Consider the following 24,983-nt stretch of genomic DNA (forward strand, 5'->3'; position numbering starts at 1 on the left):
GGCTATCCTGGAGCTCAGGCTAGCCCTGAACTCACAGAGACCTTCTTACCTCTGCTTCCTGCTCAGGATTCAAGAGATGCACTACCCTACCCAGCTCTTTCCTGAGTTTTAACCTCAGCTGGAACCAAAGATGTGCACTGTTCCTGGGGAGAGCTAGATGTGGGCTCACTTAGGACATCCGCTTCTTGCGGTGTCTGATTCCCAGGCCATTGTGACAGCGTAAATAGAAGAGAGGGCTGGGAAGACGGGGTGGGGGTGAGGCAGGTGATGGATTAACTAAATCAGGGTTTCCACTGACTAGACACGTGGCTGACTGCTGCTGACAGCCTTCTGAAACCCCACCCTCTAGACCTAGAACCTCCATATCTGCATTGCTTCTGCTGTTGTAGCCAAGGATGACCACGAACTCCTGGTCTTCCTATGTCTGCCTTTCAGGTGCTGGGAACATGGGCATGAGCCACCATGCCTCCTGTTCTTACCTTCTGAGCTGTCACGCTAATCATTTGATCATCGGATAATTAAACAGATTCTCTAAGTGACTGTGTGCCAGGTACTGATGACATCTCTGCTGCGCTAGCTTCCAGAGCCAGCAGCACCACCTGGGCAGTTTTCTGACGGATGCTCACCTTCTTGTCAGATGGCCTTGGACTTAGTTCCAACGATGAGTCGGGGGTGGGTGGCCTTTAGCAATGAGACAGAAGGCTTTAAACCAACCTTTATTTCATTATAAACTAATAGTTTGGGGACTGAAAAAAGAAAATAGAGTTTCCCAAAGTTCTGGAACAATTTCGCAACAACCGTGTGTGTTTAAGAGCACCAGCTGGGAACAGGTTTGCTGTGCAGTTGTTAGTAACCCGGAAGTTTGAGAGTCACTAACTAAGGGATGGAGTGGCAACTGGAGCTACCCGATCCTTCTGGCTTTGTACAGATCCGGGAAGTGACTGGCTGGACATTTTGCAGAAAAGCTCCGATAGCTACTCCAAGGGTTCCTGGCATTCCTTTCTTTGGCCCGACGAAGCACTGAAAGAGCTGATGCGGTTACAAGTGGGTAGTAACTTGAAACAAGGCCCCTGCCGTCCACCCAGAGCATGGGCACAGATCCAGAGGCTGGGCTCAGACTTGACCTGAATGTACAGTTGCTTAGCTTGACATTCCTGTCAAGCTTCCTAGCTGGTTTAGGCTATGGCTCAAAGCAAAACCTTACTGCAGGCCGCAGCCTCAGAGCCCGCTGGGCATGGCCGCAGCCTCAGAGCCCGCTGGGCATGGCCGCAGCCTCAGAGCCCGCTGGGCATGGCCGCAGCCTCAGAGCCCGCTGGGCATGGCCGCAGCCTCAGAGCCCGCTGGGCATGGCCGCAGCCTCAGAGCCCGCTGGGCATGGCCGCAGCCTCAGAGCCCGCTGGGCATGGCCGCAGCCTCAGAGCCCGCTGGGCATGGCCGCAGCCTCGGAGCCCGCTGGGCATACCCCGTGCTTTCCTTTTCTTTCCTGAGTTTTTGTTTTTGTTTTTGTTTTTGAGGCAGGGTCTCATTATGGTGCCCTGATTTCCTTGGGCTCAGGCCAGCCCTGAACCCATGGAGAGCCTCTTGTCTCTGCTTCCTCTCCTCTTCCTTCTCCCCCTCCCTTCTCTCCTCACCCATCTCCTGTTTTTGTAAGACAGAGTTCCTCTGTAGCCACTTAGTGTGGAACTCACTCTTCAGACCGTGCTGGCCTTGAACTTCTGCAATCCTCTCTCTGTCTCCATAATGCTAGGATTACAGATGATACTTCATCGAGACCCTGTCTCTTCCCTTTCCCTCAAAAGAAAAACAACACTGGATGATCTTCATGCCATAATAACAGGGCCTTACGACAACATAGCAACCCTCATAGAAACACCAGGAAGCCTAGTGCGCAAGGAGGTGACCCAGTCCAGGGCTCGAATGGAGACAGAAGCAGGCCTCTGCCTCTAAACTGGATCTGTGGTTAAACTCCTGCAGAGTTGTAAAAGGGGGAAGACAATTGTATTCATCTAAATCCTCTTACAAAGAGAGAGCTGTCTCTGCTGGGAACAATATTGTGATGTGTGTGCTTCAGCCTGCAGCTGAGATCCCAGTGGAGGCTCAGGGGTGGGCGGAGCAGCTCCGCTTGAGGCATGAAAGGGATCTTAGAATTCTGCATGTTATATCTCAGAGTGTGAGGGAAAGGAAGGAAGCTGCTGTTGGGCGCTGTTCCCTGGGACTCTCTTTTCCCATCATCCTCTTCCCTTTTGCGTGTAGGCATGTGTGTGCACGGACATGCTCATGTAAGCGCGCGAACATGTGTATGTTACATGTGTGAGTACATGGCAGGTAGAGGTGGACACTGGGTATCTTCTGTTGCTCTCTAATGTATGAGGCAGGTTTTCTCAGAACCAGAGGCTCCCAAATTTGACTAGGCTACCTAAGCTGGCCACTGAATTGCAAGGCCCTACCTACTGCACCTCTTCATGCTGGGACTACAGATGTGTGCGGCCATGCCTGGCATTTTATGTAGGAGCTGGGATCCAAACTCAGGTCCTCATGCTTGGGCAGTAAGCAGTATACAGACTGAGTTGTCACCCCAACCACCATCTCCTTTCATTTTTAGAAAGAATGCCTGCATTTTTAGATGCCCTGAATGCCTAGAGTCAAGTGTACTGTGCACACTGGATACTTATACATGGAAAGAACAAAGAGGTGGGCTCGGGTTCCCCCGGAGTCCAGGCAAAGCCAGGGCAATGCGCGAGGTGCAGAGGGGGACACAGAAGGAGCTTGACATATGGGGTACCACCAGAGAACCTCACTGAGCAGGAATCTCCACTACTTTTTTGTGTCACAGATCTTTCTTGGGATAGGGTTAGTCCCACTAGCAGCGGGTGAGATGAACCTGACGCCCCTTGCAAGAAAGCCTTGAGTCTTCATTAGCGACATCTTCAAGCCACGAAAAGCAAAGCAGATAAGCCTGCTCTAGCCAGAGAAGCCTTCAACAGATCCCCTGGGTCCTGAGTTCTGCTGCCACCCCTCTCCTAAGAGAGGTCCCAGGGCAGCCTTAAACCAGAGAGCTCCTATCTGGGCCTCCCAAACGCTGAGATTGAGCCCTATGTCCACATACCTGCTCCCCAGCTGCCTTTCCCAGCTCTTGAAGGCAGTCAGGGAAACAAGAACCACAAGACGGGACCCAGGTACAAGTCTCAGGTCTATCACACAGTCCTTGGTTTCCCTTGGTCTCAACCCTATACTAAGGGCAAGCTAGGGCACCGGAGAAAGTCATGTGAAACTCAGGAACCCCATACAGCAGGCTAAGTACAGTGGAACGTCCTGGGAGAATCTGGAGCAGTCTTGGTCTCAGGACCCAAGCTGATGGCCGGCGAGTGGATGAGGCAAGTGGGGTTTTGTTTCTGAGTCCGGGACTGGTGTCTGAGAGGGTGCCTGAGCTGGCAAGTAGCACCAGGGCCACCTTGAAGACAGGTTAAGCACCCACCCTTGCTCCTTACCGAGCCTTGAAGGCCGCTGAGCTTCTGGGGTAGGAGAGATGCTCATCCGCTGCCAGTAGCCTGGGGATATCTGGGTACCCCCCTAGCCGTTCCCAGGGGGTGTTCGTAGGGGTCTTCTTTTCTATGGGGTGACTTGAAGAGGCCACATCAGCCTTCCATATGGCTTCCATCTGGCTCCCTTGTTGGCTAGGAGTAGGAGGGCGGAGAACGTCAAGAGAGACAAGGAAACACAGGAGGAGGCTGAGGAACCACAAGCTTTTCAGGGCCGTAAGACCTAAGACACCAGGCCTTGTTTTCTTCCCTTCTTAACGAGTTTGTCACTGACCCTTGTCGCCCTCACCTCCCCCACACGGGCTCTGGCCCTTAGTTCCAGAGGACCCACTTCTAGGCACATGCGCGTGGGCTGGAACTCTGCTTCAGGTCTCACTGGGGTAGGTGAATCACCCTGGCTGCCCTGAGGCTCACCACGACCGACCCTGAAACCCCTGTGGTAGGAAGGATTGGGCTTGTTTACATGGACAGACCAACCTATGGTAGATGCTGGCTCAGTGTGCTCGGGTAGAAGTGCAGGTTGTCCCCTGTATTTTCTCAGAGCCAGTCAGGTCACTCCCCCAAACCATACACATTGCCACACACAGAATGCCATTCATATGGTCCTGGATCTGAGCACCAGAGCCTGTCAGAGTAGCTGAGTAGCGGGCCTTGAAGCTAGTAGGTGACCTTTGCCTGCATCTTCACTGGCCACTGCTTCCCCAGGATAGCTGCTCCCTGCCTCCCCGCTAATCCTACTGCCCGTCCCTTCCTGCCAGTACCTACCCAGTTATCCGCAGGGGCACAGATTCCCGGTGCTTGGGCGGAGGAGGTTGCTTGGTGGTGGAGCGGCTGGAGCAGACTCTCTGAAGTAAGACCGGAGATGACTTGCTTTTCACTGGCTTTACAGAGCTGAGCACAGGGATGTTCAGGTGGATGTTCCACTCTTTCTGGAGCTAGAGGGACCAGCAGGGGACATCAGGAAGGTGTGCAGAGAGAGGCCTGTCTAGGATGGGAGAGGCCTTGTCTGATCCTGCTGGGTGGAGGAGAGGCTTTCACTACAAACCCCAGGTCCCCAGCATTGACACGTTCCTTAAAAGTCAGTTCAACCAGGCATTGGTGGCGCACCTTTAATCCCAGCACTTGGGAGGCAGAGGCAGAGGAAAGAAAATGGAAGGAAGCCGGGTCCCATACAGCACTCGTGGGCGGTGCCTGAGGTGCAGAGTAGCCTTGAAGCTATGCAAGCAGCTGGGAAGCCCTCACAGTGTTGTTTACACCACTTGTCTTTTTAAAAGGCTGCATAATATTTCAGTGTTTTTTTTTTTTTTTTTTTTTTTTTTTTGAGACAGGGTTTCTCCATGTAGCCCTGGCTGTCCTGGAACTCACTCTGTAGACCAGGCTGGCCTCGAACTCAGAAATCCACCTGCCTCTGCCTCCCAAGTGCTGGGATTAAAGGCGTCACCACCACCGCCCGGCTTCAGTGTTCTTTTAAAACGTTCTTATTATTGATGCATGTGCACATTTGAGCCATGCGGGGCATGCAGCCATCAGAAGACAGCTTCATGGAGTTGGTTCTACCTTTCCGTGTGCCTCAGGGATCGAACTCAGGCCGTCAAACTTGTGTGGGAAGTGCCTTTAACCTCTGAGCCATCTTGAGCCTATTTCATTTTATCCAAACACTAGAGTTACAGGCATTCTGTAGTAGAGCAAGATGTTTTCACATCTCACCCATTATAAAGAATGCTATGATAGTTTCATTCCTCTTATGCTCACACCATGTAGTTTAGCCCCCCTTTCCAGAGAGATTTCAGCCCACCATCATCATTGTTCACACAGCTGAGGCAGGAGGCCGAGAGCTACACCAAAACCAGAGATGAGAGAGTAACCTTCCAGGTCTGACTTTCATGATCTGCTTCCTCTAGCCAGACCCATTCCTGAATGCTACAGGCCTTCAAAGCAGTGCCACAGACTGGACCCTGAACATTCAAAACCTGAGCCTGTGAGGACATTTTAAATTCAACCGTAACAATTCAGGAGAGAGCTGGCTGGGTCCTGTGGGGAGTCCATTTTTAGTTTCTTTAGAAACTTCCATGCCATATCATAATGGCTGCAGACAAATCTGTCTCCACCTGCAGTGTTCAAAGGCTCTCTTCCATCCATGCCACCCAAGGGTCTCTTACCTTTTTCCTCTGATGAACCCCATGTCTTCTCTGGTATACCCCAGCCCCTGCTAAGAGGCACTCCTGTGATTTGCTATAACATGCATGCTAAGTGGAATAACATAGACGCAAAAAGATGTTGTTGTGTGGTCTCACATTTATATGTGAATCTAAAAGGAAAAAATGTCAGATATATAGAGGTAAAAGATAAAACAGTAGTTACCAGCCGGGCGGTGGTGGCGCACGCCTTTAATCCCAGCACTTGGGAGGCAGAGGCAGGCGGATTTCTGAGTTCGAGGCCAGCCTGGTCTACAGAGTGAGTTCCAGGACAGCCAGGGCTACACAGAGAAACCCTGTCTCGAAAAACAAACAAACAAACAAATAAAAAAAAAAAAAACAATAGTAACCAAAGTTGGGTGTGTGGGCCAGGAAGTGGGGAGGTGTAGACCCAAGGACAGAGAGAAGGCATGGGCAAATAGCTCCGGTTGTAACAGTCCTTGTAGGGACTGAGATGTTCTAAAGAGAGATGCTTGTGCCCTACCTTTGATCAGATACTTGAGAAGTGGTCCCCAAGGGATTGGAACTTCCTAGAGACCTCATGCAAAGGGAGGGGAAGCTAAAGCTTTGGTGCTGGAGGGGGAGCCCACCTCCCAGGAAGAGATTTTACACAGAATTGATGACCTGCAAGATGCAGAGCACCCCTGGGTCTGTGATGCGATGGCACCACGTCTTGATTGGAACTGCGAAGTTCTATAGACCTCGCACCCTCTGTTTAGACCTACACCTCAGGACAGCACCCCAGGTGACTGCTGATCACTAGACCCTTTTGTTTGTTCCTCCTCCCAGTGTGACCAAGGTGACCTTTCTCTGCTCTTGTCTATGGCTTTCTCTTTAAGGGGCATCTCTAGGATGAGCAGTTGAGACCAGTTTGCCAGGGCCGCCGGAAAACAGGCTTGCATCCTAAAGACTTCTGTAACAGACAGGTAAGTATCATATACATAGGTACATTATGGGGCTTGTACTTAGGCCTATGCCACCTGGATAGATCATAGCTGCTTTTGCCACAGAGGGAAAATGGCTTATGACCTGAGGTGAAATGTCCCTGCTGATGGGACAGAAGCGCAGCAGCTCTGCTCTGTCATCCCCAGGCAGTCTGAAGAGTTACATTCATTTCTTAGGGACTTTGACACAGGCCAGAGGTGCCTTGGGGGGACTGTGATGTGATAAGGTGAACCAGAAGCCACTCTGGTGGCATCAGTCTTGGTGAGATTCTAGAAAATTTCAGATTTACAGCCTAGAGTATACAGAGGCTTAATGCAAGTGTTAATTGCATTGGAATTCTTGAATCTGGGCTTCAACCAGAGTCCAGGGCTGGGACCTTCATTTTCCTTCCCATGTCCCCATAACTGTCCTGTTGTTCTGTCTTGCCACAATGGATATATTAGCATGTTTTACTGCAGTAACCATTTTACAACAGATAGGTATCGGATTTCACCCTGTGTTCTATACCTTAAACATACACAATAAAATTCATTATAAACAAATGCAGTAATTTTTATCTCACAAAGACCCTGGAAAAGCGTAGGCATGTGTGGCCTGTTCACACTCAAGAGTCACAGGAAATGAAGAGGCCCCTTAATGTCTTAGCTTTATGATTTGTTTTGGGCTTCATTCGTGGTCCTGCTGAGTACATTCAGTCCACAGATTAGCTGTGCCAGAATTCCCAGGGCCAGCAGATCACACCTGAACCACTGTACAATTTAAGAAAATATGCTAGAAACAAAGCACTTAAGTTTCTAAATAGAAGTGGTTGATTAAGCCATGCAGTGGTGGCACATGCCTTTAATCCCAGCACTTGGGAGGCAGAGGCAGGCAGATTTCTGAGTTCGAGGCCAACCTGGTCTACAAAGTGAGTTCCAGGACAGCCGGGGTTACACAGAGAAACCCTGTCTCGAAAACAAAACAAAACAAAACAACAACAACAACAACAACAACAAAACAACAACAAAAAAAGAAATGGTTGATTAACTGCTCAATAAAGTCAACAAAAATAGGCCCACACCAGGGGTATAGTAATGAAACAATGTTGACAGAGAGGGATTGTGTCAACTGAGAGGAGGACGGTGGGTCAAGCCCAAAGATGCAGGTTATAGGATGATTTTAGAATCTAAACAGCATCAAAGCCAAAAAGGCCCCGAGTGGTGGCTACAACCTGGGAGAGACAGCGGAGCCTACTTTGGGTTCCATGAGTTGACAGTCTGTCAACCAGAAGTCAGCCGGGCCCCAGGGGAAGACACTGTCAGTGACTGTGGGATGGCTGGGACGGGGGTTGCCACGAAAACCTGTTGACCCATGTTCCATTCTTACACTGTGGAAGGGACACACATGCACAACAAATAAAGTCACTTTTAAAATGAGCGCTTTTAGGGGACTAGAGAAATGACTCACAGTTTAGGATCCCTGGCTGTTCTTCCAGAGGACCCAGGTTCATATTCCCAGTGTCCCCATGGCAGCTCATACCTGTCTGTAACTCGAGTTCCAGGGGATCCAATACCCTCACACAGACACACGTGCAGGCAAAACACTAACACACATAAAATAAAAACAAATAATTTGAAAAAAGGCACTGTTAGATGCTGCGGCTCCCGTGAGTTGCCTCCTCTGCACTCTTTGTTAGAAAGTGCCTAGAGGAGGAGGGGCTCCAGTAAACCAGGGAAATGAGTCAGAGAAGAATCCAGAATCGAGGGCAAAGCTGGGCCTCTGCAAGGGGGAAGAGACAGCTGTACCTCAAGCCTGGGCCACAGACAAAGCTGAAGGAGGCAGAGGAGAACCTCAGTGCCAAGGAGAAGTGCAGGGCTCTGCTCTCCCTGAAGGAGCCTTCTTTTCTGTGGTTTTTTTGAAGCCCCCCCCCCATCTCCCACGCCCTAGTAGATCACACACTAGGTGGGCAGTTGCCTTCCCTCACATTCTAGCCCAGAGGCTCTGATGAGTCCCCTCATTTTCCATCACCTGACAACCCCACTCTGTCAGGAGGCGGGGCAGGAGACCCACCTTAGGGAACATGGTCACCATGGAGTACAGGTACTCCTGGCGCTTCTCCTCCAGGTCTCTCTGCTTGTCTGTCCAGGCCTGCAGCCCGAGGCTCTGTTGGCGGTCGATATTCTCCAGGAACACATAGAAGTTCTGGGCCTTATAGGTAACCCTCGTTTGTCGAATGGCTCCTATGTGTTTAATTACTTCTTGTCTGGAAAGAGAAAAGAATCTTAGGAGGTAGAGAGACTTTCTCTTTCTACCCTGCCTTCCCCAGAGTTGGTTAACTAGAGAGACACCTCCACTCTGTTAATTCTTGACAGGAAAATGAGGAATGGATTTATGAGAAGGAGCAGAGAAGGTGGAAGGTGGAATGAGCAGAGGAGCCTCAGGGTTGGGAAGAAAAGTCAAAGCAAATGGTAGGGACCGTGTTGGATCAAGGACAGGGACACAGGGATGCACGTAGGGAGAGGGACAGGGACACGGGGATGCACGTAGGCATGAGGGACAGGGACACGGGGATGCACGTAGGCATGAGGGACAGGGACACGGGGATGCACGTAGGCATGAGAGACAGGGACACGGGGATGCACGTAGGCATGAGGGACAGGGACACGGGGATGCACGTAGGCAGAGGGAGTTTGGAAGGAAAAACAACATATAGATGCCATACCTCCTACACCTTCAAGAGTTGCCCAAGTTCTGGCACCAGCGTTTGTTAGTCCCCTTTCCCAGGAGACCTGGGGGATGCCCTTCATGATTTCCTGACTACATTCCTTTATCTCTCTCAGGGTTTTAGCTTTACCCTGATTTGCACTAGGCACGGGTGGCTGCTGGGTCACCTACCGGAGGCTCTGGTAGTGTCTGTATTGGATGTACTTCTTGCATAGGTACTGTAGCCTGAGGGTGCTCAGTTCCATGGCGAATGCACTGATCTCCAAAGCTTTGCTACGCAGGTACTGTGGCAGTGCCAGCTCTGACTCCGAACCACCCAAGATCTGCAGGTTCTTCAGCTGGGCCTCCATGTCTATATAGTAGACCTTGTCCTTAGGTGTCCCCGGGGCCTTCTGCAGAGAGGTCCATGTCACCCTTCGGATGGGTGTCCCAGTGATGGGGAAGGAGGTAGATTTCTTGGACTTAGCAGAAACCTGTTGGGTCCGTGGCATTTGCATAAACTCAGCTGAGCACAGGGTCCTCTGGATCCCCTGCCCGGGCTGCTGGGTGTGTGGGGATGTGAGCAAGTATGACCTACTTTGACGAGCAGACTGGGCCCGGCAGTGCGGAGTCGGCGGTGGTGTTTCTGGCTTCTCCAAGTTCTTCCACCGACTGGTGGTGGTGAAGATCATTTTCTCGGAACTTGCTTTCTGCTCCTTCCTGGGGCTCTGCTTCTCCTCGCCTGGCTGGGTGAGTCTCTGCCACTGCTGAATGGCAGCTGCCTCTGCCTCCCACTGCCTCACCTTCTCCTGGTGCTCCTGTTCCAGCAGGGCCCACTTCTTCTGCCGCTGAAGCCACATTTCTTCCTCTCGCAGCCATTGCTGCCTTCTTGTCTCCCAGTTGAGTTCTTCTTCCCAGTGCCCCATGTGGCTCTCCAAAAGCATCCTCCTGGTGCTCCCTGGGGACAGGGACTTCTCAGGATAGGACTTGCTTTGGGCTCCCTCTTCTTGGATGTGGTCCCCCTCGTCCTTGCCTTGCTTGTCCACTAGTTTTTCCCATTGTGTAGGAATCTGGGGGACCTCTGAGTGCAGTATCACAGGCTCCAGCAGCTCGGTGCGGTCAACGAACACATCCTTCACCCTCGAATCTGTGGCCGTGCCAGAGAGTGGCTTTGGGGCTGCAGGTGTAGTGCCACTGTCCCAGGCCTCTGTCAGGGGACTTAGGGAGACAGCCGCCTTCCTCCTTGACCTTTCCTCCTTGGGCTCCTGCTTGTCCTCCTCCCCTCTTTCAAAGGGTTCCAGATCCTCAACAATACCCTTGGCTGGTTCTTGCAGGCCATTGGAAGCCTCAGCCACCTTCAGCTGGAATTCCAGGGCGTGCTTTATCACGATGAGGCTGTGGTATTTGTCGCCTAGAACCTTGACCTGTTTCAGCAGCGCGTCCCTTTTGCTCTCCAGGACTCTGATGGATTTTTGGAAGTGCAGCCTCTGGGTGCTGAGCTCTCTGTTCTTCTCCTCCTGCAAGTGCTTATACTTTGTCTCTAGATTCTTGTTCTCTTTGTGCTGGAGGATCAGGGCCTTGTTGAGGTTCTCCACCACAGCGGACATGTACCTGATGGCTTTGACCTCCCCTTTGCTGAACATAGTGGAGTCAAGGAGCTCCTGCAGCATAGACCTCACCTCTGAGACATTCAAGTGGGTGGTGTTCTTGTCCTGGAGCATCTGCTCCGGGCTCGGTGCCTCAGGCAGGCCTTTTCCCTCCTTCTGTGGGCTTTCCTCGTTCCAGTCCTGCCAGAAGTTATGTTTAGACACTGGAAGAGATGGAGAGAGAAAGGCAGAAAGTGCCCATCAAGAAGCGACAAGGGAGTCGGGCGGTGATGGCGCACGCTTTTAATCCCAGCACTTGGGAGGCAGAGGCAGGTGGATTTCTGAGTTCGAGGCCAGCCTGGTCTACAAAGTGAGTTCCAGGACAGCCAGGACTATACAGAGAAACCCTGTCTCGAAAAAACAAAACAAAACAAAACAAAACAAAACAAAAGCGACAAGGCACTGGGAAAGGTGTACTGACCCTTCGGACCCCACAGAGCCAGGATGCTCAGCCACCCTTGTTTGGGATGGGCAAGAGCAGGGAGCTGGCACTGTGAGCCCGAGTGGAGTTATCAGGAGACACCTCTGCCGAGCCTGAGATTGCCCAGAGCGTAGCTTTAGGTCTACCTGCAGAGCCCGAAGGGGCCCGGTGTAGCGTGGCAGGCTCTACTCAGTTCAGCCTGCTTCCCGCAAGGTGTTACTTTTCTATTTGTGTCTGGCTCCTTAATGTCAACTACCCAAACCTATTAGAAGTTCCCTCTCCTTTTCCTGTCACCTCTATCCTGTGCCTGTGGAGAATCTGTAACTACTGTTCATGTGCTGTTATTGTTTTAATTGTCTTTGCCCATATCAGGGGGTCACATTGGACTGTCATCCCCCCAAAAAAATAAACTAAGCAGAGACTATGTTCTGTGTGCGACCCCAGTGTCATATCTCAGCTCTTCCAGGGCTGCTCATAGCTGTGCATCTTTGTGCCTATTCTGTGTGGGGCTGATGGAATGATTGTCTTGGAGCATCCTCTCAAACATCACTGGCAAAGAGAACAGCGGGTATCTTTGGATGTGAGGCAAGACAGCGTGTGGAGCTTATGTGATACTGAGCTCACTCTAGATCTTACTATGTCAGATGAGTCATACGACCATGGGGTTCAGAAGTCTGAGACCAAGTTCCTTGGATCTGAATCTAATTTGTACCACGTGCCTTGGGTACATCTCCTAACTTCTTAGTGCCTCAGTCTCCTCGTTGGAAAAATGGGAACAACCATAGATTTTAATTCTTGGAATTTAAAGTGCACATATTTAAAGCTGTGGATGATAGCTCTACTGCGAGTGTTCAATGAATAATCCCCACAAGCTAGGCAGTACTGGCTTTGATCCCAGCATTTGGGAGGCAGAAGCAGGCAGGTCTCTGCGAATTCGAGGCCAGCCTGGTCTACACAGCTAGTTCTAGGACAGCCAGGGCTACACAGAGAAACCTTGTCTTGAAAAAACAAAACAAACAAAAAAGCAAAAACAAAAAAGTTTCCACTGTGTAAGGCTGAAGAGAGGGTGGGGTTTCAGTGAAGCGTTTGCTGAGTGAGCAAGCATGTGGGCCTAAGTTTAGATTCCCAGCATCAGGTAAAAAGCTGGACACACTGGGCATGCCTATAATCTCACTGTCCCATTACCAGAGAGACAGAGACAGAGACATGCCTGGGGTTGCTAGCCAACCAGCCTAGCCCATTGGGAAGCTCTAGTGTCAGGGGGAGATTGTCTGAAAAACAAGGTGGAGAATGATTGAGAAAGATGCCCAGTATTAATCTCTGGCCTCACATAGGCACACCATACACATTTACATTCTGGCAAGAAAATAAGTATACAAATAACTACTTCAACATACAGAGTAGTAAAGGTGGTGGTCAGAGAGTCTCCATTTTCTGTCTTCTTCCTCCTGTAACATTCAACCTAAATTTTTTTTAAAAAGAATTATTTATTATTCAGACACACCAGAAGAGGGCATCAGACCTCATTACAGATGGTTGGGAGCCACCATGTGGTTGCTGGGAATTGAACTCGCAACTTCTGGAGGAGCAGTCAGTGCTCTTAATTGCTGAACCATCTCTCCAGCCCCCCTAATTTTTTTTTTTTTTTGAGACAGGGTTTCTCTACATATAATCCTGGCTGTCCTAGAACTCACTATGTAAACCAACCAGGTTGGCCTCGAACTCAGGGTTCTCCTGTCTCTGCATCCCAAGCACTGGGATTAAAGGTGTATGCCATGATGCCCAGCTTCATTGTCACTTAGTTGTCCTAGAGAATCCATGGAAATGCTAACATTAGCTACTGTTTATTAAGCCCAGAATATTCTAGGCATGGTGTTAGACATCTCATATCTCATGCACCCTTCCTCTTGACCCGGAAGTTAGATAATAGCCTCTGAAGAAACAGGCTCATAGAGATAAAATAAGATGCCCAAAGCCACACACATCCCCGAAGCAGCAGAGGTGGGATGAAACCAGAAATCTGCCTCACTCTGCAGCACCAGCTTTCGAGGGAGACTAACCAAAGCAGGGGGCTGGCTTTTGTCACCACTTGTGGCTCTCTCTGCTCTCCGAGCTTCAGGGCTCTTATCTACAAAATTCAGGAGGTAATCTCAGGTCAGTTATAGAGTGGATAGGAATAAAGTTTCAAGAGTTAGCCAGGCTGGTGACAGACCGCCTTAGGAGGATCCAGAACTCTCTGGAAGGCTCTAGGGACTGCGAGTTAGCCAGGCTGGTGACAGACTGCCTTAGGAGGATCCAGAACTTTCTGGAAGGCTCAGGGGACTGCGAGTTAGCCAGGCTGGTGACAGACCGCCTTAGGAGGATCCAGAACTCTCTGGAAGGCTCTAGGGACTGCCAGTTGAAGCTTACCAAACCCTGGCTTGTGCTGGGTTGGTTTTGATTGAGAACAAGGCGCTCTTCAACCTCTGCCTATAAACCTCGGTTTTCCTGGTGTTTAGGCCTCATCTCCCAGAACTTCCACGAGGCCACAGCTCCAGGAAGCATTGAAGAGCTCCTTTTCACTTCATTCCTACTATAGCTTTAAAAACAGAACGAAACAAAAGAGAGATGGCTCAGCGGTTAAGAGCACCGACTGCTCTTCCAGAGGTCCTGAGTTCAATTCCCAGCAACCACATGGTGGCTCACAACCATCGGTAATGAGATCTTACGTCCTTTTCTGGTGTGTCTGAAGACAGCTACAGTGTACTTACATATAATAAATAAATCAATCTTGGGGCCAGTGTAAGAAGGAGGAAAAAAAGAAAAGAAAAGAAAAAAAAACTACAAAACTGGTTTTGTTTATTTTCTTTGAGACAAGGTTTCTTTGTGTAACCCTGGCTGTCCTGGAAGACACTTTATAGAACAAGCTAGCCTGGAACTCAGAGATGAACTCAGAAATCTGCCTGCCTCTGCCTTCTGAGTGCTGGGATAGCTTGGGTGGTTTTGGTCTGTATCATGTGCATGCAATGCCTGTGGAGGCCAGAAGAGGGCATCAGATCCCCTGGAACTGGAGTTACAGATAGTTGTGAGCTACCACGTGGATGCTGGGAATTGAACCCAGGTCCTCTGAGAAATGAGCCTATGCAGTGAAGCTCAGAGCAGCTTTGTGATCCGCAAGGGTCCAACCGTTACCCCAGCCCTACACCCTGGCTTCCCGCTCTACTGTCTTTTGCACGTGCGTTATGGAGGACGGTCAGGAGCCCCTGAGATGGCCTCCAGCCCACTCCCACCCGGTTCTTCTCCTGGAAGCTCCAGGAACCTACTTTGTGTCCTTTTCTTCTGGTCTTCGATGAGAGTGGAGCAAAGAGAGATGAGAGACTCGATGCCTCCTTTGGTGGCCATGAGGGAGAGAGGCAGTACCTTCTCCATCACCTCGATCCATTCGTCTAGGGCTTCATCTTCCTCTGCACTCCTCCTGTTCTTTATCTCATAAGTCAGACTGTCACCTGGGCGGGGTGGGGGTCAGGCTGAGAACAGTCTGTCCTCTAGGGACCCCCGCGTAGCTCTACAGCACAGGGGATTGCAGCAGACCTGAGGGCGGCGTGGTTTCAGTGTACACTGGCTATCCGACTGCTCACTCTGTTGAGCCTCATTCCCTTCCCTGCAGAAGGGTTGGGGGAGGACCGAATGATCGACACAAGGCCTGCCATGCAGAGACATGCAGTAGACATGAGGAGGTGTTGCTTAAGTATGAGGCCAGCCATGTTAATCTATGCCAGCTGCATGATCTAACATCTGGGCCACTAAGGGGTTTAAATCCAATCAAGTTCTCTTTGTGCTTCTGTTTGTCTGCTTGCTTGAGGTAGAGTCTCAATATGCAGCCTCAGTCTTGTGTGGGTGTGTGCGAAGCCCAGAGCTCACAGTGGCCTCCTCTCACTGAACCTGGAACTTACCATTACTGCTGGACCAAGCTGTCAGATGTAGTGCTGAGGGTGCGGGCACTGCAGCTCTCAGGCTTTTATGTAACTTCTAGGAGTCTGAACTTAAGTCCTCAAGTGCATAGCAAGTGCTTACCCACTGGGCTACCTCCTCAGCCCCGGTGTGTGGTAATTAATTTTGATTGGATTGGTGGAAGCCTCACCTCCCGGTAGGGGCATTTCAGAGGTGATCACAGCATGAGGTTCTGACCTAATCAGTGGACCAGCCCATTGATAGATTCAAGTTTAGGTGGACTGTCGGGAAATAACAGAAGTGTGGAAGGTAGGGCCAAATTGCAGGGGTGGGGGGTGGAGGGAGGATCACTGACAGGGGCGGAGGTGGGTCATAGGGGGTGCTTTAAATGGTCTGTCCAGTCCCTGGCTTCTTCCTGTTCTCTGCTTTCTGGTTACATGAGTGGAGCAGCCTCCTTTGCCACACTCCCTGGGATTCGCTGTCACCATGAGCTAAGGGATAGGTCAAGAGACCCTCAGTGACACCTCTGAAGCCACCTTTACCATTCCTCTCTCTTATCAAAGCAACAAAAGACCCACTGACAGCCCTTCTAGGGAGTGAGGCTGCATGCTGCGCTCCTGCACGGGGGAAGAGGAGTCTCAGTCTGTCCTTCTGTGTCCTTGGCCACCACTCCTGTCCCCCCTCCTTGCACATGCTGATTAGGTAGGGTTTTGAGGCACCAGCTCCGTGGACCGCAGCAAGCCCACAGACTCACCCCATTCACCCAGCCAGTGGAGGATCTCATAGAGGTGCTTCTCTTTAGCCTTGGCGTCTGTAGAGAAGGAGGCCATTTTCTCCAGCAGGATGAACCTCTTCTTGCCTTTCTGCTCTGGTTGATGAGGCTTCGCCCTTTCTTTTAAATCATATCCCAGTTCTTCCTGGAAGCGATTGATGGCACAGTTGACATTGTCCAAGATGTCTGAGAGCTGGGTGGAAATGTCCTAGATGGGGTAGGGGCAGCAGATGGCAGAGGTTAGAAGTCTCCATCTTGGAGGCCATTGCCCATGTGCTAGCAGTGTAACTCCGGGTCTCAGGGCTTTCTCACTGGTAAGGTAGAGCTTGTTGCCAGGCAGTAGTGGTGCATGCCTTTAATCCCAGCACTTGGGAGACAGAGGCAGGTGGATTTCTGAGTTCAAGGCCAGCCTGATCTACAGAGTGAGTTCCAGGACAGCCAGGGCTACACAGAGAGACCCTGTCTTGAAAAACAAAACAAACCAAACAAACAAACAAATAAACAAAAAAGGTAGAGCTTGTTGTAGTACTTCATGCCATGGGTTTTTATGAGAATGGCTTGACATGAGATTGTAAAGGGTTTAAAACATGCCCAGAATACAGAGAGCACATAGGCTCTTGTTACCATTTTAATTTTTTAAAAAAGATTTATTTTTTATTTTATGTCTATGAGTACACCATTGCTCTCCTCAGACACACAGGAAGAGGGCGTCAGATCCCATTACAGATGTTGTGAGCCACCATGTGGTTGCTGGGATTCGAACTCAGGACCTCTTCCAGGTGCTCTTTAACTGCTCTTAACATCTCTCTAGTTCTCCCATTTTAATTTTTAAGCCTCTAGAATTTTAGAACTTGCTGGAGACATCTGGAATTTCACAAGGACTCAGAAGCAACATGGGGGGAAAAAAGGAATCCCAAAGAAACAGTGGATAAAAGGTTCCAAGCAGTGCGTCCTTTGCTGTCCCACGTCTACACACACTCCCCACCTTGCAAGAAGTGCTGCCTGGGAGAGATAGAAAAACACTGAGTGCAGCTGCATCAGAGCCCATATCCAGTGTGATCTGAGCCTCTGACATCACCCCACGTGTTCCCAGGGTACAGCTTAGGGGGTTCTAGCAGCCTGTCAACACAGAGTCTGAAGTTTAAAAATCTACCCCTGCACAAAACCTTTTAGGATCCATCGCTAGGCACTGTCCAGGAGCCTCCTCCCCACTTACCTGAGGCTGTGACCTTACAGCGGGGCCTTACAGAGGTGCTTGGTCTCAGCCTCCCCCGCAGAAGCCAGATACAGCATGTGGGCTCACGTTCCGAACTCACCTGTCTGCAAGCCTGGCTTGTCAAGTCTCCCAGGACCCCTAAAGGCCCAAAGGCTGGAGTCTTGTGTAAACGAGAGGTCAGTCCCCAGCCTCTACATCAGACCCTAATAGAAGGGTATTTTCCTCGTCTCTGGGGTTACCTCCTGAGTCCGAATTAGCTGGGCAGTCTCAATCTTTGAGATAATAGCCTTCACTGACGTGGGAGTCACCAAGTGTGGGGGGTTGTCCTCCATTCTAGATAATTCTCTCAGTCCGAAGATGCCCTGTGTCTCTCGTACACAGGCCTGAACACACAGTATGGGCAGCTTTGGGGGCTAAGAGCCCAGGGAGGTTCCCAGTATCCTATGCCCGGCACAGCTCCTCTAGTAACTGCCAGACACCAGGTTCCAACTGACTCCCTTTTCCCCAGTGACATCATCAGTGTGACTTAAAGAATCAGAAGATTAAAGCTCCCACCTCCCAGCTGCGTGCCAGCCGTCGCCTGCCATCATCTTTACTTGATATCTTTACTTGTTTGTTTTGCTTCACCATTAAAGATCATGTTCCCAAACTAAATATTAATTTGGTGAAAAACAGGAAGAAAAGCAACTAGGAATAAATGACTTTCTGCTACAGTTTAGATCCCTGTTCCCCAAAGATCCGTATGTGGAAGGTTCTGGTCCCCAGCGTGGTACCAAGGGGAAGTTATGGAACATTTGGGAGGTAGGGCCTTGTGTGGGACCTTAGGACACTGTGTACTCTTGAAGGGCATTGTAGGGTTCCAGCCCTCCCCTCTTCCTCTCTCCTTGATTCATGGTTTTACTCCACCACATCGGAAACATAGTTCTTTGATCACTAGAGAGAATTTCCAAAATGGTGAGCCAAATAACTTTTTTCTCTTTGAGTCAGTCCCCACAAGTGTCTTGTTATGGCATCAGAAGGCTGACTGGATACTTTTCCAAAGGGAACATTTGACTTTAAAATCAGAGTCAATCAACACTTTACTGAGGGTGTGTTTGCTCAAGGCTCAAGGCTCAAGGCTCAAGGCTCAGTCAATACTCTTACCCGCTAAAGATGATAATCATAACAGTAGGGCTTTTTTTTTTCCCTTCTGTTTTGAACATCACTGTATGTTTGGGACTTAGAGTTGTACCTGGCACATACTAGGGCACTAAGCACTTATTGAATGAATGGATATGAAATGCAGGTTCATAGACATGAAAAATTTTCTCCCTTGTCATCAAAAATGCTGCCGTCTAATAGATAACAAATTAAGCATCGTGAGTTGTCTTAGCCACGTGTGGCTTTTCTGACACTCAGCTGTCTTTCACCGTGCTGCTAGCTCACTAAGGCAGTGAGAATCCTGTGGCTTGGTCACTCAGCAGACACTCACCTTTGGTAACATTTCAGGTGCTACAGTAAGCCCCAGACTGAGACCCTGGCCAGTGGAGACTTTTTTATCTTTACGTCTATTCTGGATGGCCCTTTGATCCTTTATAATTTCAGGAATCTTATAGTTTGTAAATCATTTTTAGTTTGACCATGTTTAATTTTTTTTTAGAATTTAGCTCTTGCTCTGAGGATCAGAACCAGACCCCTGTGCATGCTAGGTCCACATTTTCCCACTAGACATGTCTCAACCCCGGTGGCTTATCTTCACCAGCATGTCTAAGCCAGCTAAGGCTCCAAGGGTGACAGGATCCACCTAGGTATAGCTGGAAGAACAGAGTTAGGATTCTAACTTGGTTCCTTTACTCCAACTCCTTCTCTAGACTCTCCCCCCCCCCCATTTTTCTTCTAAGTTCAACCACACTGATGAGTAGATTGTATATAAATAATCTAAGCAAGCCAATTAAAACATAGACAGTGTGTGATTTAATTAAGAAAATTCCACGACCCCCCCCCCTGACTCAGTTCAGTGTGAAACACACATGCTGAGGCTCTGGGTTCCTTCCTCAGATGAGCACAACTCACCCAGTCCCAGCTTTTCTGTTAAAAGCATGGTGCTGATGACTTTAATCCCAGCCCAGAGGCAGGTGGATCTCCATGGGTTCAAGGCCAGCCTGGTCTATGTAGCTAAGGCTACATAGAAAGACCCTGACGAGACGAAGGGAGAGGAAAGGACCTAAGACTCACACTGCACACTACTGACCTGCAGCTTTGCATTTAGAAGGCGCACGTTGCTGGGCATGGTGGCACAGCTTGCAATCCTAGTTGAGGAGGTAGAGGCACAAGGGTCAGGACTTCATGGTCATCCATATCCTGGTCAAGGCTGGGCTTTGTGAGAGATGCTGTCTTTAAGAAAGGGAGTTGGGGGTTAGGGAACATGGCTAGAGAGATGGCTTAGTGGTTAGGAGCACTGGCTGCTCTTCCAGAAGTCTTGAGTTCAATTCCTAGCACCCATGTGGTGGTTCGTGACCATCTGTAATGCAATTTGATTCTCTCTCCTGATGTGCATGAAGACAGAGCACCCATTGTCTTAGTTAGGTTTCCATTGCTGTGAACAGACACCATAGCTAAGCACCTCTTTTAAGGGACAACATTTCATTGGGGCTGGCTTATAGGTTCAGAGGTTTAGTGTCCAGGCATGGCACTGAAGGAGGAGCTGAGAGCTGAGAGTTCTACATCTTCATCTAAAGGCAGTCAGGAGCAGACTGTCTCCCATGTGGCTAGGAGGGTCACAAAAGGCCACCCCCACAGTGACATACTTCTTCCAATAAAGCCACACCTACTCCAATAAGGCCATACTTCCTAATAGTGCCGTAACCTGGGTCAGACATATTCAAACCACCACATCATATACATAAATAAATCAACCTTGATGGCTGGGAGCCACCATACGGTTGTTGGGAACTGAACTCAGAACCTCTGGAAGAACAGCTAGTGCTCTTAACCGATGAGCCCTCTCTCTGGCCCCAAGATAAAAATATTTTAGTTCGTCATCATTAAAGTTTCACAGTTTTCTATAGAAAAGATTACCACTTAACATTTCTTACATCCATACCCACAGCACACATATGCAGTGCACTATAACACACACACACACACACACACACACACACACACACACACACACGATGCACCATGTATGCTCAAGGCCGTAGCAGGGCTCTGGGCAGACGGTGCATGTGCCTAGAGTTAGGTGAGCATTGGAGAGTGTAAGAGTCGATGACTCTTCCTCTCCAAAGCAGCCAGTCTTGTTTATGTCCCTGTCCCTTAGGACTGGGACATCTCCAGACATTAGTCCTTCAGAGGCCTGCTCCCTGGGCCAGCTACCACACCTTCATCATCATTCAAAAGCCACTCTCAGGGCTGGAGAGATGGCTCAGCGGGTAAGAGCACTGACTGCTCTTCCAAAGGTCCTGAGTTCAAATCCCAGCAACCACATGGTGGCTCACAACCATCTGTAATGAGATCTGACACCCTCTTCTGGGGTGTCTGAAGACAGCAACAGTGTACTTACACATAATAATAAATAAGGCCACTCTCAGGTGATCACTACACGTCTAGGAGAGACACTAGTCTCTCCCAGAGTCTGTGCAGAAGCTCATCTAAAGCAAACACTGTCTTGTTGTTAGTTCTCAACTACGTTATAAGCTCAGCCTTATGACACTTGGTGTTATGACATCATCTCATTGTGAAGAAGCTGCCTCAGTGAAGCCAGGCATTTGACAGGCATGTGTCTGTGCATGTTCATACATGCCTGTGGAGGTCAGAATTGACAGGCATGTGTCTGTGCATGTTCATACATGCCCGTGGAGGTACGCATGTTCATACATGCCTGTGGAGGTCAGAATTGATAGGTCTGTGTCTGTGCATGTTCGTACAAGCCCGTGGAGGTACACATGTTCATACATGCCCATGGAGGTCAGAATTGACACGTCTGTGTCTGTGCATGTTCATACACGCCTGTGGAGGTCAGAATTGACAGGTGTTGTGTCTGTGCATGTTCATACAAGCCCGTGGAGGTCAGAATTGACAGGTCTGTGTCTGTGCATGTTCATACATGCCCTTGGAGGTCAGAATTGACAGGCATGTGTCTGTGCATGTTCATACACACCCGTGGAGGTTAGGGTGGCCTTCCAAGCCTGGCTTTTTACATTAATTCTGTGGATCAGTTGGGTCCTCAGAACTTTCCAGGCAAGCACGTTACAGACTGAGCTGTCTCCCTGTCTCAAGGTTTTTGTTTTTGTTTTTGTTTTTTTCACTGCATAAATGGAGAAAAACAAGAAAACAAACATATCGTTTTAAAACTTTATAGCTGGGGATGTTTATTCTCTCTCGGTGGTGAAGCATTTGTGTGACATGCACATGGCTCTGGGTTTGAGTATAAACCTCTTCTTTCTCTTTCCTAAATGAATGTAATAAAATTGGAGCAAACAGATTTTGGGAAGAAAATAATTAAATAAAAACACAATCACTTACTACCTAGTAGTTTTCATGACAGGTTATTGCAACCTGAAACAACTAAATGCCATAAAATGATATTCAGAACATATGTGAGAACAAGAAGCTTAACGTGTTAAAAAAGCACACAAAAGAATGGCCGGTAAGCCAGCTGGGTAGGCCAGCTGGGGTGCTTGCTGCATGCCTTTATTTCCAGCACTTAGGAGGCAGAGGCAGGAGGATCTCAGTAAGTTTGAGATCAGCCTGGTGGACTACAAAGTTCTAGGTCAGCCAGGGCTACACAGCAAAACCCTGTCTCAGGAAAAGAAAGAAAAGGAGAGAGAGAGAAAGAAAGAGAGAGAGAGAGAGAGAGAGAGAGAGAGAGAGAGAGAGAGAGAGAGAGAGGAGGGTCACCACAATGGCTTAGCAATAAAGGCGCTTGCCACCAAGCCTGGTGCCTTGAGTTTGATCCCAGGACTCCACAGTAGGAAAAAGGATTCCACAGCTTGTCTGTGGAGCACACACACTAACATTTGCACACAAATAAATTAACAAAAAATTAAAATGCAGATAACACAAAGCAAATGAAGAAAATAAAAAGCAGATAGTGGTGAGTCCCAGGGAATAATGAATTGCATCAGCTTCTCACTTGGCTCGGGTCTGAAGAGCAATCACAGTGTTTTAAGAACTGGTGATTAGACAAACAAGAAGTATTACAGAATGAATTCTGCCGATGGGCATGATAAATGATGTATAGCTTATGAGAAGGGAAGGGGAATGAGCTAAATCCTTACATCTGCCCCCATTATTTCTGGGGCTGAGGCAAGACTGAAAATCAATATCCATATACTAAATATTTCAACACTGTAAGCCAACAAACTGTTAAGTAAAATACATTCTAAAACTTAATTTCATAAAAATGTACCTGGAAGGCCAGGTTCTAAATTAGAGTTTGGGGACTCTCCAGACTTCTGCAGTAGAAAATGGCAGTGCCTGGCCCCTGGCCCTGCTCCATTCTTTCTTTTCTGCTCTTAGCTGTGTCCTGCCTCGAGGGAACCTACACGAGGTCAGCGACCTCTGGTCTATGCTGAGCCTCTCTCTGCAAATGGCTTCCTCAGGCCCAGGGATGCCCATCTCATCTGCAAGGAGGGATGAGGGGATCCAGCAAGAAACGGGAGACAGTCCAGAAAACAGAAACAGACTGGGTAGGCAGTTCTCCCATCCTTTTGAGTATTCATCAAAATATGATCAATAAGTTGGGCAGTGGTGGTACATGCCTTTAATCCCAGCACTTGGGAGGCAGAAGCAGGCGGATTTCTGAGTTCGAGGTCAGCCTGGTCTACAGAGTGAGTTCCAGGACAGCCAGGGCTACACAGAGAAACCCTGTCTTGAAAAAACAAAAAACAAACAAACAAACAAACAAAAGATCAATATACCTCCTTGGACTCCCTACCCAGTGGGAAGGAAGGAAGCTGAAAAAGGAACAGAGATACACTGGGAACAAACAAACAAACAAACAAAAACAAATCTAAAACAACAGCAAAAGAAACACCTATAGTCATGAAACGAGATGAGCAAGGGTCTGCTCTTTGCCTTGAAACGTTTTATATATTCACTTGACCTTTAAAAACATTTGCCTGCTCATACTGTAATCCTGGCACTTGGGAGGCAGGGGCAGAGGCAGGAATGTGAATTCAGGGCCAGCCTAGGCTACGTGTTAAATTCCAGGTCAATCTAGACTACACAGTTAGACCCTGTCTCAAAAAACCAAAGCCCCTAAACTTAAACCACATGGGTAACAACAAAACCATGCTTTTGTCTTTTGTGGGTTCTCTTCTCCCCCCGCCCCCCATGTGTGTTCCGGCACTGCCCAAGTTCTCTTCCCCCTTAAGTAGATCCACTCAGGTAAAGCTTAACTATGCTGCAGAAAAAAACCCATCAGGATGAATGAGAGTGGAGTAAAAATTGAGTTTATTAAGATAAGAGAGAGGGCTAAGAAGTTAAAGACGATTGCTGCCAGGTCTCTCAAGACCTTGCCTCATTTATCTTCTCCCTGGAGACAGCCATTTTTGATCTCCTGGACCAGCATGGTCAAAGGAGAGAATTGGCATTTCACATACTTGCAACAGCACAACTCTCTCTCTCTCTCTCTCCCTCTCCCTCTCTCTTTCCCTCTCCCCCCCCCCAGACACACACACACACAAAGTGGTTTTTTGTTTGTTTGTTTGTTTTTGTTTTTTTAAAGAGGAGAGGCTGGAGAGATGGCTCAGTGGGTAAAGACAATTGCCATCAATCCTGATAACCTGATTCAATCCTCAGGACCCAAATTATGGAACTGATCCCAGAAAGTTGTCCTCTGACTTCCACATGGGTGCAGTGAGCACATGTGTGCCCTCCCCCATAAATAAATAAAATAAAAACAAGAAAACTTAAGGGAAAGAACATACTTTAGATTTTTCTAAGCTTGGTTTTGGTTTTCTGGTTTTTTTTGTTTTGTTTTGATACAAGGTTTCTCTGGCTTCACATTTCCCTGTGTATTCCTGGCTGTCCTCGAACTTGCTGTATAGACCAAGTTGGCCTCGAACTCAGAGATCTGCCTGCTTCTGCCTCCCAAATGCTAGACTTAAAGGGGTACACTACTACCACCTGACATACATTAGATTTAAAGTGCATAGTTGATTTGTTATTTGAGATGGCTTCAAGAAAGACAGATTAGATCTCAGGGGAAGGGCTTCTTTCCCTCTCATGTTGGCCTTTTCCCCTTGATGTCCTGGGACATCATTTTAAAGGTCAGGTCTCTCACTAGTCAGAGAACTCACAAAGTAGGTTAGACTGGCTAGCTACTGAGCCCCAGGGATCTGTCTGCCTCTATAGCTAAGTGCTGGCATGAAGAATGAATATAAGAACCTTTAATACAACAAGCCAAATTGCCTATAGACATAAAGAGGTGTTTTCCTGAGTCAGACTCAGAAACCTACCAAAGGAGACAGGCAACGTCTTTTCCCCGCCCCGGCTTTGGAGGGGGAAAGAGGTGCAATGCCTCCAACCAGGGCTGGCTGTACTAGCCCAAGAACTTGAGCATGCACACCCATTAAGTAGCTTCGAGTTCCCTTATCGACGTAGCTGAACGTTTATCTCACATTGTAGATGTTACGGAGCCAGATTCCAGATGT

At 48.9% G+C, this 24,983-nt stretch overlaps 1 protein-coding gene across 3 annotated transcripts; it reads right to left on the reverse strand.

Moving 5' to 3' along the window:
* Positions 1-700: 700 nt before the first annotated feature.
* On the reverse strand, positions 701-20,986 carry Fam186b (family with sequence similarity 186 member B). 3 transcript variants are annotated; one of them, XM_031355209.1, is made up of 9 exons: positions 20,888-20,986; positions 19,577-19,715; positions 16,113-16,338; positions 14,731-14,913; positions 9,554-11,171; positions 8,729-8,921; positions 4,305-4,474; positions 3,489-3,674; positions 701-1,029 (listed from the first exon to the last, which is right to left on the reverse strand). In XM_031355209.1, the coding sequence occupies exons 2-9, from the start codon at positions 19,613-19,615 to the stop codon at positions 975-977; spliced, it is 2,670 nt and encodes an 889-aa protein (XP_031211069.1). In that variant the 5' UTR covers positions 19,616-19,715; positions 20,888-20,986; the 3' UTR covers positions 701-974. The 3 variants fall into 3 exon arrangements, with proteins under 3 accessions (XP_031211069.1, XP_031211068.1, XP_031211071.1); XM_031355208.1 differs by lacking the exons at positions 19,577-19,715; positions 20,888-20,986 and adding an exon at positions 17,586-17,830; XM_031355211.1 differs by lacking the exons at positions 19,577-19,715; positions 20,888-20,986 and adding an exon at positions 17,447-17,830.
* Positions 20,987-24,983: the final 3,997 nt, after the last annotated feature.

The sequence above is a fragment of the Mastomys coucha genome, unplaced genomic scaffold (assembly GCF_008632895.1).
Source record: "Mastomys coucha isolate ucsf_1 unplaced genomic scaffold, UCSF_Mcou_1 pScaffold11, whole genome shotgun sequence".
Taxonomy (NCBI): Eukaryota; Metazoa; Chordata; class Mammalia; order Rodentia; family Muridae; genus Mastomys; species Mastomys coucha.

What these genes read in the sequence shown, in the direction of transcription:
- Fam186b (XM_031355208.1), bottom strand. Translation starts at nt 17,678, where the DNA reads ATGGAGGACAACCCCCCACACTTGGTGACTCCCACGTCAGTGAAGGCT. An exon ending in TGGTGACCATGTTCCCTAAG is followed by an intron (nt 4,475 to 8,728) that starts GTGGGTCTCCTG and finishes TGGTCCCTCTAG; the next exon opens with CTCCAGAAAGAGTGGAACAT. An exon ending in TCAGCGGCCTTCAAGGCTCG is followed by an intron (nt 1,030 to 3,488) that starts GTAAGGAGCAAG and finishes TAACCGCATCAG; the next exon opens with CTCTTTCAGTGCTTCGTCGG.